An 18530-nucleotide genomic window follows, 5' to 3' on the forward strand; every position below is an offset into this window, starting at 1 on the left:
ATAAAACCTGAAGGTTTTGAATAAATCATGCTTTATGTTCATGAAACTGGTGGCTGGAGGTGTGAAAGCAGAAGTCAGCCAATTTTTATCCGAACTAACACTCTGTGTCCTGGGCACCCTGCTGGGGAACCAGGGGAGACTACTGGGAGAGTGAGAAAATTTATCTAAAGGAAAATGAATCTTTGCACTCAGAGCAGGACAGCCCAGCCAAACCAAAATCCGTTCTACAGAACTGGAAGGTCGTGGACGGGTGCCTCCGAAGCGCTCTTGAAAGGACTTCTGAGAAAGTGTTTCAGGCAGAGGGAGCAGCATAAGAAGGTCAAGGGCAGGGAAATGTGTGTGGGGAGCCTAGAGCTCGAGAGAGGAAGCTGAAAGTTAAGGTCATGGTAGAAGCTGTGATAGAGAAACTTCAGCCCCCACCCCCATTTCAATGTCTTATGACCTGACAGAAGTCTAATTCGGGCACACAAAAATTCCCAAGTGGAGACTCCCTCCATCTTGCGGCTCTGCCATTCTCAACACACGCTTCCAACTCTACTGCAGGAAAAAGAGTCAGAGAGTCAAAGAATATTGATGGACCGCCTGGCCCCGGTACCCTTCACCCTCCTCCTCACTCAGCATGGGCTCCCCCAGCCCCAGGAGATCCTGGGAAAAACAGGCTAGAAGAGAACTGTCCGGGAAGAAGAGGAAAGAGGCGTTACACTTAGCTAGCAGTCTCCGCTAAGGCAGATTTTCTTGGAGTCATTTTTAATTTTCATGTAAGGTCAGAGCTACTATAAGGAACTCCCATTTACTTTTTACTCAGATTTACCAAGGGTTCACATTTTGCCACATTTGCTTTTCCTGCCTCTGTGTGTACACTGAGGTGTATAAAATGTGTTTAGATGTGTATAAAGATGTATAAAAACCACACATAGGTATACATATGTGTATATATATGCATGCACACATATATGATTTTTATATGTGCACTTTTCTATGTTCTGCCTTTTTTACATAAATGCATTTTTTCTGAGTGATTTGAAAGTTTGTTGGAGACATTGTATCTCTCTATCTCTAAATACTTTGGTGTCTGTCTCCTAAGAATGATGATATCTTCCTACACAGCAGGTTTCTTAGCTTCTCTGTGCCTCATTTCTCTCATCTGTAAAAGGGGGATAATAGTAATACCAGCCTCAAAGAATTGTTGTAAGAAATATGCAAAGTGACACCCAGGGACCTGGGAGTGGTGGTAATCATTATGGCTATTGGGATCGTCCTTCCCTTTCCAGGCATCTGTGATGGGGATGCAGCCAACGACCTCACCCTGGAGGACGGCTCTGTGGTGGGTGAGGCTGAGGACCCCGCTCCCTTTCTGGACAGCTGGCAGGTGCCCAGCTCCCTGACCTCGGTGGGCCAGACCCGCTTCCGCCCGGACAGCTGTGCCACAGCGGACTGCTCGCCCTGCCTTCGCATGGTGTCCAACCGCACCTTCAGCGCCTGCCACCGCTTTGTAGGTACCCGCTGGGGCCCGGCATGGGGGGACCTCGCAGGCTAGGAAGGACAGTCCCTACCTGCAGAGAGCAACTCCCCAGAGGTGTTGAACCTGGGGCCAGATCATGAGTCTCCAGAAACTGGTTATTGTGCCTGGTTATTGTGGCTGGGAGGAGCTGGGCCCCGGGATATGGGGAATCAGGGGGGAGCAGCACTGTCTGGCTTGCCCAGGTGCCACCAGAGTCGTTCTGTGAGCTGTGGATCCGGGACACCAAGTACGTGCAGCAGCCCTGCGTGGCACTGACGGTGTACGTGGCCATGTGCCACAAATTCCACGTGTGCATCGAGTGGCGACGTTCTGACTACTGCCGTGAGTCAGGGCCTGAGCGGGAGTGGGGAGGACGGGCGACTCCTCCGTGGCTTCTGACGCTCCCGCCCCTGTTAGTCATTGATTTATTCATTCATTCATTGATATTACTCTGTAATCCAAGAAGTATTTTATCAATATATCTATGATAAATACATAAATAAGTGTATTTTTATTTAATATACAATATAATATAAACATATTTAATATACTATATAATAAATATAAATCCATCTATGAATAATTTAACACATTTATTTTTATTATAATGTAGATTAATAAGCCCAATGAATATTATTTGCTTATTATTTAACTTACCTGAATCTCTTCTCCTTCTCTGTAAAATGAAGAAAGTGGTAATGGCTCCCCCTAGGGTTGGTTTGAAGGTGACATGGAGGTAATGTGTGCTGAGTGTCTCCCGCAGGCCCACTACATGGTTACCATCCAGGATGTATTGCCTTTCTTTTAATTTCTTGGTCATCTTTCTCTTCCTTCAGTCTCTCCCTTCCTTGCCTGAGAAGGGAAGTGAGAGCCACCCCTCCCCATCCCATTAGGTTTGCACTGGTGGTGTAGACAGGGGTGGACCGGCCTAGGGCACTCTGATTTATAAATATGGACACATCCAGATAGGCTGGAAGGAGCTCACAGGAAGACCACGCCTAGAATACGACGGCAGATAAAAGATGAAAAGACAAAGTCATCTAGAGTAGTGTTTTCCACACTGTGGTATGAAACCAACTTTGGGGGTCAACACCATGTTCAAAATATGCAACAGAATAGAAAATGCTAGTGTGTACTCTACCTAGAAAAAGTAAATATTGTTTTTTTGGTTTTGGGGGTTTTTTTTGAGTAAATATTGTTTTGTGAACAAGTTTGTTTCAGTATATCAGTAATGCTCTAAAAAAAGTTTCAAATATATATATATATATATATATATATATATATATATATATATATATATATATATATATATATATATATCAGTAATTCTCAGTCCCAAGCCATCCTTTAAAATCCCTAGGAAACTCCAAAAAGTACGAATGCTGGGCCCCACAATAAGAGATTCTAATGTTGCTCCGGGTGCGGTCCTGGCAAGGGGATTTCCAAAAGCTCCCAAATGAGTCCTCTGTAAGGACCACTGTTTGAGGTTTAAGGACCACTGCTCTGCATGCCCGTGTGTACCAGACCACAGTGTAAAGTGTAATTTCTAAGGTCAAGAAAATTTGAAAACACTGATCTAAAGCAAGGATTTGACAAATGTTTCCTGCGAAGGGCCAGATGGTAAATAACTGAGGCTTTTCAGGCTTTACTGTCTCTGTCACAATTAGTTCTGCCCTAGGAGTGCAAAAGCAGCCAGATACAATAGGCAGGTGCCTGGGCGTGGCTGTGTTTCAATAAAACTTTATTCGCAAAAGTCCGTAGGAGGCTGGATTTGGCCTGGGGTGGTGCTTTGCTGCCTTCTGATAAGGGAGGCAGGGACACCAAACCCCTTTGCACTCTCTGCTGAGGCCCAGATGACACTCTGAGGCCCTTCTTCACTCTGCCTGGGGTCTGAGCCCTGCTTGCTGTCCACTGTGCCCCTGCAGCCTTCCTATGCTCCAGTGACTCCATTTACCAGGCATGTGTGGCAGCCTGCGAGCCCCCCGAGACGTGCCAGGACGGGCTGCTGGGCCCACTGGACCCAGAGCAGTGCCAGGTGCTGGGCGAGGGCTGTGTCTGCTCCGAGGGCACCCTCTTGCACCGGCGCCACTCGGCGCTCTGCATCCCCGAGGAGAAGTGTGGTAGGTCCCTTCCCGGCCAGGATAGGGCCCTCCAAAGCTGACCTCACCCCAGGGTCTCCTCATCCCACCTGCCACCCATGGCCGAGGCCCATCTGCCCCCCTCTAGGTCTGCTTTGGGGATGGTCAGTGTCCCAGGGAAGGTCAAGCCTGGGATGGTCTGGGTCTTCCCACCCACCTCAGTCCCTTGTGTCCCACCCTGTCCCCCACTGCAGCTTGCACTGACAGCACGGGCGTGCCTCGGGCCCTGGGGGAGACCTGGAACAGCTCCCTCAGTGGATGCTGCCAGCACCAGTGCCAGGCTCCCAACACCATTGTCCCAGTGGACTTGGGCTGCCCGGGGCCCCGCCCTGAGACCTGCCCACGTTTTGGGGAGGTGGCCTTGCTCCTGCCCACTGAGGATCCCTGCTGCCTGGGGACGGTTTGTGGTAAGTCCCGCCATTCACTTCCCTCAACCTCAACCGTTAAGATGGTTAAAGGGCGCCGGCTCCCCCTGCAGACCTTGATGGATAGGACAAGGCTTGGGAAAATGAAAGGGGCGTGTGGGGGATGTGCTGCAAGCAGGGAGAACCCCACCTGGGGGAGAGGAGGCCCCCTCAGGAAGCAGCGTGAGGTAGGGCTTGAAGATACAGGCTATGGACCTGAGCAGTCTGGACAACTCTTCTGCCATTTTGCAGCCTCATGACCTCAGCGATCATTTAATGTCTTTTGTGCCTTAGCTGGTTCTGTTATAGCACGAGACTGATCATAGTCCCCACTTTCTGGCTGATTGTGAGACTGTAGAAGTTGATTCTGATCTAGCATAGCAGCTGGCACTTGGCCCATCTCGATGAATATTAACAATTAATGCTCTTCTGTCGAGCCCTGGACCTTCTGTGTAACCCTCAGAGGCCCCTTCCTAGAATGTAGGTTCTGGGGAGATTGAGAAATGAAGACAAGCTTTCTAGATGCTGAGGAGTACTGGAGGCCAGGAGGTGGGGGTGGGGGTGTTCCTAGCCTTCAGGTGACATGCCTTGTGGCCCCTGGCCCAGTGTGTAACCAGACTCTGTGTGAGGGCCTCGCCCCTACCTGCCGCCCAGGCCACCGACTCCTCACCCACTTCCAGGAGGACTCCTGCTGCCCCAGCTACAGCTGTGGTGAGAGCTTCTGAGGCGGGGAGCGCAGGGGAGTGGGGAACCCTGCAGCCGGGGAGAGGGAGCTCTGGGGACTGTATTCTGGTTAGGGACTGGGGCAGAGCCGGGCTGGGGGCTCAGGCATGGCCAGACAGGGTCTGCTCCCAGCATTTAAGTTCTATCTTTTCTGCAGAGTGTGACCCAGACCTGTGTGAGGCAGAACTGGTCCCCAGCTGCCGCCAGGACCAGATCCTGATTGTGGGTCACCTGGGGGACTCGTGCTGCCCCTCCTACTTCTGCGGTGGGTAGACATGCCAGCAGATGTCAATGTGCACAGCTGGATCCCGGACATCCCTTTCCTCACACATTTCTTGGGGGCGGCTGGGAAGGAGATTGTGGAGCTCACCAGATAGACTGGGCACAGGACAAGGGTGAGATTCCTGTTCAGAACAAATGGAAGGAGGAAGAGGAAACCAAGCCTGGCTTCACTCCACTCATTACTAGCATGAGGAAATTGGTGTTTGTTTGGTGTAAAACTTTAGGTAGACAAGGAGGATCTAGATTCTTGCTCCAGGAAAGGCCCCATGAGGCCATGAAAGGCTACTTGAGTCCAGCTCCTGTCACAGCTGGGTTTTAGGTACCCCCCCTCCACCAACCCAGCAACCTGCCCTGTACCAAGACTCTGTGAGGGGGACTTCCTGTGACGGCCGTGGCTCCTCTCCCCTCCTCAGCCTGTGGCGACTGTCCAGATCCGATCCCCGAGTGTCAGGAAGGAGAGGCGCTCACCGTGGACAGGAACACCACAGAGCTCTGCTGTCCTCTGTATCAGTGTGGTGAGTCCCAGCTGGAGGCGGGCATGCAACCTCAAGGGGCTCCAGGGACATTTATGTGCCCCTTCATAAGGCCCTCCCTCAGGACCAATGGCAGTTCAATAGGGAGCCACAGGGAGCCCCAGGGTGAGGAGGAGCCAAACCTATGAGGGAGGAAGAGGCCTCACCGGAGGACGCTGGGCCAGGCGATGGTGCGGGGTCCAGGCAGGGATGTGGATGGCTGTGAGCTTTCAGGAGGAGGTTCCCTGTCCCCTCCCTTGGAGTCCGCAGGCCCAGGGGGAGGCCTAGGGTGAGACCACCCCAACCCTCCCAGCACTGATTCACAGTCCTTATTCTATGAGCCAAGGCCCCTGCTTCAGGGCCCCTCTTGCCCTGTGTCACCCTGGCTTTGCACATGCAGCCTACATCCCAGAAGACCCTGCATCTCAAAGCCTTGGAAGCTCTTTTGGGTTGCGACCGTAAATCGAAGTGGACCCTTTCTGATATCTTCACAGGACGTAGTACCTTAATATAATGTGTACTGTATACCTGGTACCTTAATAGTACCCCTTAAGCCTAGTAGAGGCAGCATCAGGGACGTTAAGAAAACCTAACAAGCTGGTTGAATTTCAAGATGACTTCATTTGCAAAAACCGCACACTGATTATAGGGAAAAGGGGAGTGAACTTCGCCTGCCCAAAGCGGTGTAGGCGGGGACTGTCTGCCAGGAGACCCCAGGGGCAACCCTGACGGCTTCAGTGTCAGAAACCAACTTTGGAGCAGAGTAGACTTCCACGGCGCATGCCCAGATGAGCTGACCCCAATGCACAGATCAGCCCTACCTGGGGGCTCCAGGCCTCTCGTCGCCAAGTGTTCACAAAGCTGATCTGAGCAGAGGGCCAGCGTCCTTCGCCTTGTCTTTCCTTTCTTTCTGTGTGTCTCTTCTTCTGTCCTTCTTGGCCTCCTGCTCTTTATTCATGTGTGTCTCTGGGGTTCTTTTTTTTTTTTTTTTTAAGATTTTATTTATTTATTTGACAGAGATGACAAGTAGGCAGAGAGGCAGGCAGAGAGAGAGAGAAGGAGGGAAGCAGGCTCCCCCTGAGCAGAGAGTCCAATGAGGGGCTCGATCCCAGGACCCTGGGATCATGACCAGAGCTGGAGGCAGAAGCTTCAACCCACTGAGCCACCCAGGCACCCCTCTCTCTGGGGTTCTCAGGAGGAAGTCTGGTCATGGGGAGTGAGAACAGGTGCGGCCAGTCAGTCATGGTTTTGCTTCCCAGTTTTGCCATTTGCCCCTAGCCATGTGGCCTGGGGCAAGTCACTAACTCTCTGAGCCAAGGTTCCTCATGGGTCCAAAAGTGCTAACAGTACGTACCTTGAGGGATTCTCATGAAGATGGGAGATAATATATGTGAAGTACCTTACAGTCCTTGGCATACAGTAGGTGCTCAGAAAAGGGAGGGTATTGGTATCATTACTTCTTCCGATCCTCATTGTACTTTTGTTATAGAAGCACTATATCTGCTTCATAAAAGGTACAGAATCCAAGTAAATGCAAGCGAGTGAGAATACTTTCTTCTGGCTTCCTAGATACCCCACTGTCAGCACAGTTGGGGTTGGAATACATCCTTCCACATACTCTCTAGGCCTTTATACGTGTGTTTGTTTTTAATCAAAGTAAGCTCATACTGTACATGGTTTTTTAGATTTTCTTATTTTTTTGTTGTTTTTATTAGAGCATAATTAATATGCAATGTTAATTAGTTTCAAGTATACAACATAGCATTTCAACAAATGTGCACACGCCTTTGGTCTCGTCTTGAAGAATGTCATCACCATCTGTCACCACACCTTGTCATTATAATATTGTTGACTCTGTTCCCTGTGCTGTACTTTTCATCTCCATAACTTACGTATTTTATAACTGGAAGCTTGTATCCTCCCCTTTACCTATTTCACCTATTCCCCCCGCCAGCAACCACCAGTTTGTTCTCTGTATTTAAGAGTCTGTTTTTTGTTTGTTTGTTTGTTTTTGAGACATCAATTGATAATCTTTACCTGTGCCAATATACTTTTTTTTAGTAAATCAGATCAGTTTTCAAAGTGCTGTCCCCAACACCTCCCCTCCCCACCCCAGGAGTTGCGCCCAGGAGTCCCTCAATCCTTGCCTTGTCCTTCCAGTAAATGAGAATGGCTGAGGAACCCCAAACTAAGAGGGATTGCCTGAAGACTAGGAAAAAGGGAAGTGTGCACCCTGGAGTGTAGCATCCCTGATACAGAGCGGGCTCAGGGTGGGCTCCGTGGGTATGGTTCCCACAGGGCGCATAGCATGGCGTTCTCCTCTAGAGGGAACATTTGTTCCCAGCAGTGGAGCTTGCACTGGTTCCTGGTGTCCATCTGCCCCTACTCTCAGGGTGACACAGAATCTAGGGGGAAGGAAGGCTCCGTTGAGTCACTTTAAGGTTTTGACACTGTCCTATTGCTAATCCCTCCTCAGAGTGGAACTAAGGCTTCCAGAAGAAGTTCTAGGGGGAGACTCCAGGAGCCCAGACTTCTTCCCTGGGCTCTAGCCCCGGAGGGTGTCTAAGGAACACTGGACAGGGGTGGGGGCAACCAAGGAGGAGCCCAAGGTGTCTGCAAGGTGTCTGCTCCAAGGTGTCTGCAACTGACGTGTCCTCTGCCTCCCTTCCTTCACAGTGTGCGAGAGCTTCCGCTGTCCCCACGTGCAGTGTGGCATGGGCACTGCCCTGGTGGAGGTGTGGAGCCCGGACCGCTGCTGCCCCTACAAGTCCTGCGGTGAGTCCCTGCGTGGAGACGCCCCTCTCCACAGCTTCGCAGAGAGGGAGGCAAGGGAGGCACGGCCCCCACGGTCCACCTGCTTACATTCCAGCACTCTAGAGCCACCAATACTGCCTTGCTCCCCCTGCATCTGAATGCTGGGCACTTCACATTCCTACACATTTTTCTCCCTGGGATAAAAGAAGGAAAAAATCGAGATCCCTGTTCCCCAAAGGTTTTTCCATCTAAAAAAAAAAAAAAAGCCTTTATCGCAGCTGTCTGTTGGTTTAAAAAAAAAAAAATCTTCTTAAACTTTGCCTCAAACCCTTTTGGGAGCCTCCATGACTCCATGATCAATAACGAACACCAGTGAGCTTTATGTAAAAATGTGACTTAGAGTTGATTTAGAAAGAGTTACACATTTATTTCACTCGTCTTTTTTCCAGGCCTCCAATGTTAACGTCAGGAGGCCAGAGAGTTTGGTCTGTTTTATTCATAGCTTTGCCCCCAGAGCACAGGAAAAGCTCTGCACAGAGTAGGCGCTTAAAACTATTTGCTGCAGGAGTGAGGGACCCAGGAGAGTGTTTTCACAGGCGCTTTGACCTTGCGCTCTCCTCTCAGGAAGCTAGCGCCTGCGTGTCTGTTGAGTTTTCTGGCACTGCCCGGGCAGCAGGCTCTCCCTGAGCAGGACCTGCCCAAGGCTGGACACTTGGACCAATAAAGCCGAACTTGCTGGAATATGTATTTGGGAAAGACAGACGGTCAGAAGTTCCACCCCTGCCATGTTCACTTCTGGAGAGGCCCCACATCTGCTCTAGAAAGGGCTCTCAGGAGGATGGGGCAGGGTGAAGCCCAGATGACAAAGGGCACCTGTGATTGGCCTGTCTGCCTGTTTAGCCTCACTCGCCTCTGGAGTGGAGCTTAGAACCAGGACCCACTCTTGCCTCCCCACAGGCCTACCAGGGGAGCCACAGTCCCTGTGTCCCCGGAGGCTGAAGGGAGGCTAAGATTTTGGCTTCTTTCCCCCCAACCCCCACCCTGACTGGGGCTGAGGCTGAGCCAGAGGAGGGTCTGCAAGGGAGGGAGCAGTATGGGGACCCAGGGTGACTTCCACCTGGACAGCTCCCAGTGAGATGGGTCCCGGCCCTCTCCTGTTTTTCAGAGTGTGACTGCGACACAATTCCAGTGCCCCGGTGCCACCTGGTATGGAGACCCTGTTTCTCCCCACTCTCTGAGATCTGCCACCCCCTTTCCTTTCTACTGTGTCCCACCCCCTGGAGACCCTATTCCTTTAATGTAGTGCAGAAAGCCTTGGCTTCCTCATCAGCTTCCTTGTCCTAAGCTCTGCTTTCTGAGTACAGTGTCCACATTTATAAAGTGGGCATGCTCATGCTTTAGCATCATGGTGAGCAAGTCCAATGCTGATGGGGACGGCAATGACGGTGGTGGTGGGGATGGTGGGGATGGGGATGGTGAAGATGACGATGATGGTGACAGTGATGATGGTGGTGGTGGAGATGGTGGAGATGACAGTGATGGTGATGATGGTGGGGGGGATGGCGAAGATGATGGTGATGATGATGGTGATGATGGTGGTGGTGGGGATGGTGGAGATGACAGTGATGGTGATGATGATGATGATGGTGATGATGGTGGGGGGGATGGCGAAGATGATGGTGATGATGATGGTGATGATGGTTGTGGTGGGGATGGTGGAGATGATGGTGATGATGATGGTGATGATGGTGGTGGTGGGGATGGTGAAGATGATAGTGATGGCAATGATGGTGGTGGTGGGGATGGTGGAGATGACAGTGATGGTGGTGATAGTGATGGTGATGATGGTAGGGGGGGATGGTGAAGATGACGATGATGGTGATGAAACTCATAATGGCAGCTAATGTTTACTGAGAGCTAACTATATGTCAGGGACGTTCGTAGGCCTTTTTATGTATATTGTCAGATTAATTCTCATGACAGCCCAATGAGCTTGATTCCATGATGATCTCAGTTATACAGATAGGAAGACTAAGGTTAAGGTCATGAAGCTAGTAAGTCACAGTCAGTATTAGGACCCAGGAAATCTGACTCCAGAGAGCATGCCCTTCGCCCCCAGGCTGCACAGCCCCTGAGGGAAGGGAAAATACTTTAAGAAATGTGAAGTTATGTTTAAAGGGTTTTTTCCACCATTTTCTGATTATATATATTCTCCTCACTCCATGTCCCACAACACACACTTCCTCTCATTTTCTCCCCCTCCCCATCCCTCCTCTTCTCCCTTCAACTGGTGAATGAGGACGGTAAATGGTATAAGCCATGCGGGGTTCTTGGCTGACAGCCATGCAATGGTCCCTCACTGAGGTGGCCAGTGGGTGCTTGGGGTGAAAGGAGAGCCTTTAGCCCCTAGGAAAGGACACTGGGGAGTGTTCCTCAGTGGGGAGCCACCCTGGGAATTTTCCCCTTGGCTGGGGAAGGCGTGAGCTCCCTGGGAGTCAAGGGCCCCAGGCCCGCCAGCCCCCTCCCCACCCACAGCACGGAGCCAACTGACAAAGACAAGGGCCTGGGTGGCAGACTGCTCCCGAGGGCGGGCCTGGGCTTCTGCACCCTGGGGTGCTAACTGCCTCTGCCCCACCCAGTGGGAGAAGTCCCAGCTGGACGAGGAGTTCCTGCACAGCGTGGAGAATGTGTGCGGCTGCGCCAAATACGAGTGTGGTGAGCAGGGAAGGGACGCCCATTGGGTAGGGCCAGGCTGGGCTGGCCAGGGGGTGCTGGATGTGCCTGCCGGGCTCTCGGTGACTGCGGTCATCCCACACACCTACCCAGTGAAGGCCCCCGTGTGCCTGAGCCGCGAGCTGGGGGTGATGCTGCCGGGCCAGACCGTGGTGGAGCTCTCGGCAGACGGCGTGTGCCACACCTCGCGCTGCACGGACGTGCTTGACCCTCTTACCAGCTTCTACCAAATCAACACCACCTCTGTGCTATGTGACGTCCACTGTGAGGCGGTAGGTGTGGGGCGGGAGGGGGATGGGCCGGGTCAGGGCACCAGCCTGGGTGACCTTGGGTGCTCCAGGAATCAGAGGATCCTCAAGCTTTCTAGACACGTCTGAAGGGTAGGGCTGGGGGGAGGGGCCCTTCAGAGACCCCTGTGGAAGATGCTGAGCTCAGGCCGGGTTGGGAGAGGCCAGGAGGGGAACAGCAAGAATGCGGGTCTGGCCAGGGCAGGTATCTGATGGCGAGAACACAGATCGAGGCACCTACTTATGACTGGCCCATTCCTTGCTGCTCTGTGTGTGTGTCTGTGCTGCTACCCTTTGTTGAGCACTTCTGCATGCCCAGTAGCTAGGATAGTGACTGGCTTCTTGTAAAAGCTAATGAGGGTTGGGGTGGAAATAGCCCCATTTGTCAAATGAGAAAACGGAGGCTGAGGGAGGTCCAGTCATTTGTCCAAATTCCCGCAGGGACTAGGACTCAAACTGAGGTCTGTGCACAGCCAGAAGGAGCACCCTTAATCACCAGCAGTGCTGTCGCTGAAATGGGTGGAAATGCTCTTCGTCCATGGGGCTGGGGTCTAGGAATTGCTGTGAGGGAGGCTTGAGGCGGACGGAGGGAAGACCTTCCTGCCTGACATGAGAGGCTGGGAGCTCCCTTTCTGAGGCCAGCCTGCTCTGGGCTTCGGGCTCTGGGACCTCAGGCAGTAGGAAAGGCAGGAGGGTGGAGGTGGGCACAGGGCTGAAGCCCCTCTCATCCTGCCGGATCCTGTAGAACCAGGAGTACGAGCACCCACGGGACCTGGCAGCCTGCTGCGGCTCCTGCAGGAACGTGTCCTGCCTCTTCACTTTCCCCAACGGCACCACCTCCCTGTTCTTGGTAGGCGGCTCCCCAGCTACCCACCTGGGGAAGGTGTGTGGGGGGTTAGGGGTAGGCTAGGGCTCAGGGAGAGGTGCAGACAGGGTCCTGGGCAGTGCCAGGTCCTGGGCCACACCTGTGTTCGGAGTTGTGCCCTAGCAGTTCCCACGGGCCACCTGTCCATCTCTGTGCCCTCCAGCCTGGGGCGTCGTGGATCTCAGACTGTGCCCGCCATCACTGCAGCAGCACTCCCCTGGGCGCGGTGCTCGTCCGCTCACCCATCAGCTGCCCCCCACTCAACGAGACTGAGTGTGCCAAGGTCAGTACCAACTTCCTCCCTGCACGGCTTGGCCTGAAGCCAGGGATACCAGCCGTCTTACTGGCAGGGGGCGTGGGGGCTGGCGGGGGGTCCTGTGTGCTGAGGTGAGGGAGGAGGGGTCCACTGAAATCTATATGCGCCCTGCCACCCCAGCTCCACATCCCTCCATGTGGTCCCGCTCTGACCTCATCACAGCACACATCCCCAAGCATCACATGGGAATGCCCAGGTGTACGGAAACATCCATCCTCACACACACACCAACATGGACAGTCAGTCCCTCATGCACACCGCACACCTCATGGGGACATGAACCCCTCTGCCTGCCACAACACACGCCATGGACCATCACACAACGGGGCACACAGGCCACACACAGCGTGCAGATGCCCAGTTCGGTCGTAGGATGGTTTGATGGTACTGCCACTGACCAAACCAATGCCAGAAGGGACAGCTGTCACTCTGGGCAGACATCAAGCGAAAGGATTTCTGGAGGGCTGGGTTATTGTTGCATTATTGAAGTTCCCGAGATTGATATCAGACATCAAAAGATTTCTGATCTTACCTAGAAAACACACACACACCCTCCCAGTCATACCCTCACAATACAAAATCACATGTGTACACACACAAGTACACACTCATAAAATCACACGCATATACTCCCTAATTCACAAAGCTCTCCCATATCATTGTTTGGCTGATTTCATAAGTGAGGAGGAGGCTATGCCCCCATTTTCAAGGTGGGAAAATTAAACCCAGAGGAAAGGGGTGACTTATCCAGGGCTGAGATAGAGCCCAGGTCACGAGACCAAATGGGCCAGCCCCTGCACCCCTCCCCTCCCTGACCCTCTGTGCAGGAAGCACTAATGAGAGAACAGGGTGGGGCATGAGGGAAGCTGCCCCCTGGAAGGACGGGGGGCCCACACCCTCTTATCCAGCCTGCAGTCTTACTGGGGCCACAGGCCGCCTTAGTGAGTCAGGTTAGCCTCTCTGGCTCTCCCATGGCCAGCCCAGGGGCCCCTTCTCCCACTGGCCAGGCCCTGATGGATGGAAATACCTGGTACTCCTTTCCCGGAGCATCATGGGAGAAAGGGAGTCACTCTCGCTGCCTCTTGCTGGGATCTTGGCTCCAGGTCTAGGACAGGCTCTCCCACTGACCTCCTCTCCTCTCCCTCTAGGCTGGGGGCTCAGTGGTACCTTCCTTGGAAGGGTGCTGCAGGACATGTGAGTGAGCACGGCTGAGGCCCGGGGGTGAAGGGGGACACCTTTCGGGTCGGGGGACAGGGTATCATGCCAGGGTTCAGAGGGCCAGGTTCCTGGCCTGGCACCCCAGTGGCGGTTCGTCAGGGGTTATTAAATGAAGGAATAACACACCTCCCATCGAGCTCATGGCACTGGCAGAGATATGCAAATGGGCAGACACCATACTCATGTCCCTATCCCAGCAAAAGTCCTCTGCTTCTTGATGGAGACGGGGATGTCCAAGAGGTCAGTAATTCCCCACCTGTTCTCCCTCCTCCTGTACGACCCCCAGCCAGAAGCCCCCCAGGTGAATTCTTCCTGTGGCCAGGAGCCCAGTCTTAGAGGTGCCCCCTGGGTGGGATTCAGGCCCGCGGGATCCCTGACTCAGTCTGAGTGAGAGCTCTGGGCATGTGTCCCACATCTGGCCCCTGGAACCCGCAGTCCCAGCCACATAGGCAGGCACGTTCCAGTCAACTGTAAGACCTTTGCCTACGTGCCTCCCCTCCCCCTACGGTCCTCAGACTGGCCTTTGGAGGACAGAATTTGGGATGCTGTGTCCACTTCACAGACAGCAGGAAAGCTGGGCTCAGTGCCTCATTGGCTGGTCTCTCACCCGCAACTCACGTTCACTGAATATTGCATGTGCTCCCATGTGACCTGCGACCCATGTCCCTCTCCCCAGGTTCCCCGGGGGACCCTGTTTCCTGTGGTCCCCATTAGCCCCGCCTCTCCTCCACGGGTTAGTGTCCACTGCCACCCAGGTACTCCTCTTAGGAAGGACTGCAGGCGTGCAGCCATGTTGCTGTTCCCTTCTGCTAGATGGCCCCAGCTCTGGGGGGTGGGGAGGGAAGGGCACGGGCCCCTGCTCCCTGCCTCTGGCAAGGGCCTTTCAGCCAACAGTGCATGCTGAATAGCGAGCCTCACCCCCTGGGCTTGCGTGGGAATGCTTCAGCGGTGCCCACTCTCCTGGAGCCCATCAGTGCCCAGTGCTGCCACTGCTTTGTTCGCGCTGGTCACTCAGCTGGTCTCAGTCCAGGACCCCAAGGGCCATGGCCAGGACAGGCCTTGGGCCTCTTGCCTGCTAGAAGCAGAGGGGGAGGAAAAAGTGAACTTAGCTCTGGCCAGGAGTCCTCCAGCTGGTATGGTGGGAAACCCACTGTGGTGAGGCCCAGAGGCCAGAATTCCACCCCATTTCTGGCAGGCTCCCTGGGGTGACAGAGAGAATCCGTGCATCAGGCAAATATTTACTGAGCATCAATACACCAGGCCCTGTTTTAGGCACTGTAGACGCCGCTGACGTTTTAGTGGGAGAGACAGAATAATAAGTAAAATATATAGTAAGACGGATACCTCTGGTTTTAGGGGGATTGAGACTTACACAGTTTGGGGGGCCTCATTAAGAAGAAGAATACAAACTTACAAGTCCCATATCAGGGTGTGAAATTGAGTATTTATTTAGAACGGAAAAGAGCTCACAGCAAGCTGAGGGAGGGGCTGTTCAAAAGAAGGTCTGAAGCTTCTGTTTTCCCAGCATACCCACCCTTGTGTCTCTGGTGAGATGGTGATGGTGCCCAGGCTAGGAATAAGGCAAGGGAGGGGTCGGGGAGGGAGCAGAGGGTGGAGGGAGGGGGTTGTAGTTTCAGGCGGGGACGCAGGAAAGGCCTGGGGAGGAGATATTTCCGTCTGTGAGGGCCTGAGTGGCCCTAAGATGGCCTGTCGGTGGGAGGCATGGCCCAGGCAGAGGAAGCTGCTGCCAGTCACCTTCCATGCCTGTGATGACTGTGTGAGGTGCACGAACTCCTGACCCTGTCCGATGGATACGGAAACCCAGTGAGCCTGCTGTGTGCCAGCTTCTGGTACAAGGTAGTGGGTTTCCATACATTCAGGAAATTGCCGATTCTTTATCCTAGAAGACCTCTCAGAGTTGGAACGCTGAAGCTGAGAGAGGGGTGGGGACAGGGCCAGGGTCACCAACAGGGGTTAGAGACAGGCACTGGGGCTGGGGTGGGGAGGCAGCCTGCCTAGTCTCCAAATCCTCCTCTTCCTAGCCCAGAGCACCGCCCCCACATCGTCCCCCCACCCCCACCCCCCCCCTCCCGGCCATCCAGACCTCATTCCCTGTCTCCCCTGCCTTCACCACCTGCCTGTCTCCAGGGCACTGAGTGAAAGGCTTTCTCTTTGCTGGGGAGGGGCACTAACGCCTGTAGAGAGACCCTCAAGCATGACACTAACTGCCCCAGTCAGTCCGGCCCATCCTGCTGTCCCCTGCAAACACTTCTCAGCCACAGTTCCCCCCCCCAACCCCCTCCCCCAGGTAAAGAGGACGGGCGCTCCTGCAAGAAGGTCACCATCAGTATGACCATCCGAAAGAACGAATGCAGGAGCAACACCCCTGTGAGTGGCGCCCCCTGGCGGTGGGAGAGGGGGCTTCGCGGGGTGCGCTGCATCGTCGGCCTCACGAGCCCGCCCACCTCTAGGTGAACCTAGTGTCCTGCGACGGGAGGTGCCCGTCTGCCAGCATCTACAACTACAACATCAACACTTACGCCCGCTTCTGCAAGTGCTGCCGGGAGGTGGGCCTGCAGCGGCGCTCCGTGCAGCTCTTCTGTGCCACCAACGCCACCTGGGTGCCCTACACCGTGCAGGAGCCCACCGACTGTGCCTGCCAGTGGTCCTGAGGCCTGGGGGCCGGGGCTGGCTGGACCACCTCTGCCACCCCCACCTTCTGCTTCCAGTGGGCCCAGGGTGCCGGGGCGGGGGGTGGGCCTGGCTGCTACAGGTGTGGGGAGCAGGTAGGTGCGGAGAACGGAATGACGGGCAGAGGCTCGGAGAGTGATTAGAAAGGGCCACACCTGCCCCTCCTGGCTTCTTCTCTGGCCTCCCTCTCCTGCATACACCGAAAAGCATCATACCTGAGGGCTCAGGGAACTCAACTCTGTCCTTGGCTGAGGTCTGGAATGGGCCTGAGCCCTGACTCTGGCTGCAGCGGGGTGGAGGGGGAAAGATTTCCTGGGAAGCCAGGCCCCAAGCTAGACTCAAGACCATGTGCAGGACAGGGACCCTTTCTACCCTGGGAGAACCACAGTAAAAGGACAAGGAGGCTTTAACTGCAATACACAGGCCTGCATGGGGCTGCACAGGGGGATTTCCCAGAAGCGAAGAGGGTGGGTTCCCAGGTCCTCCCACCAAGGTCTGCAAGGTCAGGCCCAGAGACAGGGGAATGGGCTCAGTGACCTTCAAGTCCCCTGTAGACCCAAGAGGGATGCCTTGGCATTCTGTCCCTACCCTGTGGTTCAGGAAAGGATTTAGAAGAACAGACCCATGCCTGCTCCCTATGTGGCCCCCACTCCCAGCCTCCCTCGCAGGTGAGCTGGTTCTTGTGAGGTGGTAGCAGGAGCCCCCAAGGGTCATTGGTTATTTTAGGGTACCTTCAGCTTGGAAGGGCGTGCCTGGCTTTGCCACGTGCCTCTTCTCCAAGGACATAGCAGAGTTGGTCTCTGGAGGGGCCTGAGGTGAGTTTTGTGGCTCAGCCAATTCCTAGCTCTCTGCTTCGTGGGACTGTTTAGCAGGAGAGCATCTGTCAGTGGGAAATGCAGGTGCTCCACACATACAACTGGTCTTCCAGCGTTTTGTCAGAGCCTTGTCTCTGAACAAGAGTGTCCTTCTTAAAGCCAGGGCTAAGGTCCCTTTCACACCCCACTCTACAGGTCACCTCCACATGCCCCTTTGTTCCACTGGTGCAAAGGGCATGGACACGAGGTTGTTCACGCCCCAGCATTACCCTGATATGCCTGGGGCCGTGGGGATGCCCTAGGGTTGGGGTTAGTAGCCTGTGCCAGGTTGGGCCCCAGCTGTTCCTGCAGCTTCTTTTTCTCGGATCTATATTCTGGTTCTGTATCTAATAAACCACGGAAAGACACCAGGCCACTGTGCGTCTCTGAGGGTGTCCGGTCTGCTTTGACTCTGAAGGAATTTCAGCTGAAGAGAAGACCCTGTTTCATGGCCCTGAAGGTCACTCCAACTTCTCCTGCCCCATCTGCCCCCCGCCCCGCACTTCCCCACGACCCCCCAGCGCCTGCCCCCAGCTTGTTGGAACTGAGCTGACAGGAGACTGACTCCCAAGGGAAGGGGTGGGAGGAAGGCGAGGACATGGGGAGCTGGGGAGCTAGCGTCCCAGTGGGGGCCTCGGTTTGGAAAGGCAACCTCAGGCTTTCAGATGACTGTTCATCTACCTGTCCCCGACAACGCAGCTTTGCTGACTTGGCCCTCCTGGGCTCTAGCTGGAGGCAGCTTCCCAGCACCTGCCCCATCCCCACCATGGGGCCTGGCTTCCGGTGATCACAGCCATCACTGGAATCACAGTATTCCTGCCTTTTCTTCCCCTCTCACCTGCCCTTCCAGCCAGGCATCTCCGCCTGCCTGTTCCTCCTGGAAGCCAACCTCCCACCCCAGCCCTCTGGCCAAACATCCCAGTCCTGTTCCCTCAGCTTCTTCCTGAGAAATCAACTCCTCAGACACTCCAGTGAAAGATTAGTAAGAAGCAAATCATCGCCCAGCATGATACTGTGCTCTGTGCTCTGGAGAAGACAGGAGACAAGGAGGAACTTAAACCTTGATCAGTGTTGCCCAGTTGCCCAATGCTGATGTCAGTGTTCATTAAAACAATTTGGAGATGGTGATTCACATCAAAAATACCTATACCCTTGATGAAACTCTTGAATTTCTAGACAGCTGTGATAGGTTGAAGGATGGTCTTCCACGTATTCATGCCAGGAACCTCAGAATATGTGACTTGACAGAGTA

The 18530-nt window shown here is 54.1% G+C and overlaps 1 protein-coding gene across 1 annotated transcript in view; it reads left to right on the forward strand.

The window, feature by feature from the left end:
- OTOG (otogelin) overlaps positions 1-17644 on the forward strand; it is a 76836-nt gene extending 59192 nt beyond the window's left edge. The window contains exons 41-56 of the mRNA XM_059137621.1: positions 1272-1492; positions 1705-1843; positions 3427-3621; positions 3834-4046; positions 4650-4754; positions 4924-5031; positions 5462-5563; positions 8237-8335; positions 9480-9520; positions 10954-11029; positions 11141-11319; positions 12080-12184; positions 12363-12482; positions 13664-13709; positions 16042-16121; positions 16205-17644. Of these exons, the coding sequence (XP_058993604.1) occupies positions 1272-1492; positions 1705-1843; positions 3427-3621; positions 3834-4046; positions 4650-4754; positions 4924-5031; positions 5462-5563; positions 8237-8335; positions 9480-9520; positions 10954-11029; positions 11141-11319; positions 12080-12184; positions 12363-12482; positions 13664-13709; positions 16042-16121; positions 16205-16405 (2030 nt within the window). The 3' untranslated portion in view covers positions 16406-17644. The remainder of the gene's footprint in view (positions 1-1271; positions 1493-1704; positions 1844-3426; positions 3622-3833; positions 4047-4649; positions 4755-4923; positions 5032-5461; positions 5564-8236; positions 8336-9479; positions 9521-10953; positions 11030-11140; positions 11320-12079; positions 12185-12362; positions 12483-13663; positions 13710-16041; positions 16122-16204) is intronic.
- Positions 17645-18530: the final 886 nt, after the last annotated feature.

This window comes from Mustela lutreola, chromosome 1 (assembly GCF_030435805.1).
Source record: "Mustela lutreola isolate mMusLut2 chromosome 1, mMusLut2.pri, whole genome shotgun sequence".
Taxonomy (NCBI): domain Eukaryota; kingdom Metazoa; phylum Chordata; class Mammalia; order Carnivora; family Mustelidae; genus Mustela; species Mustela lutreola.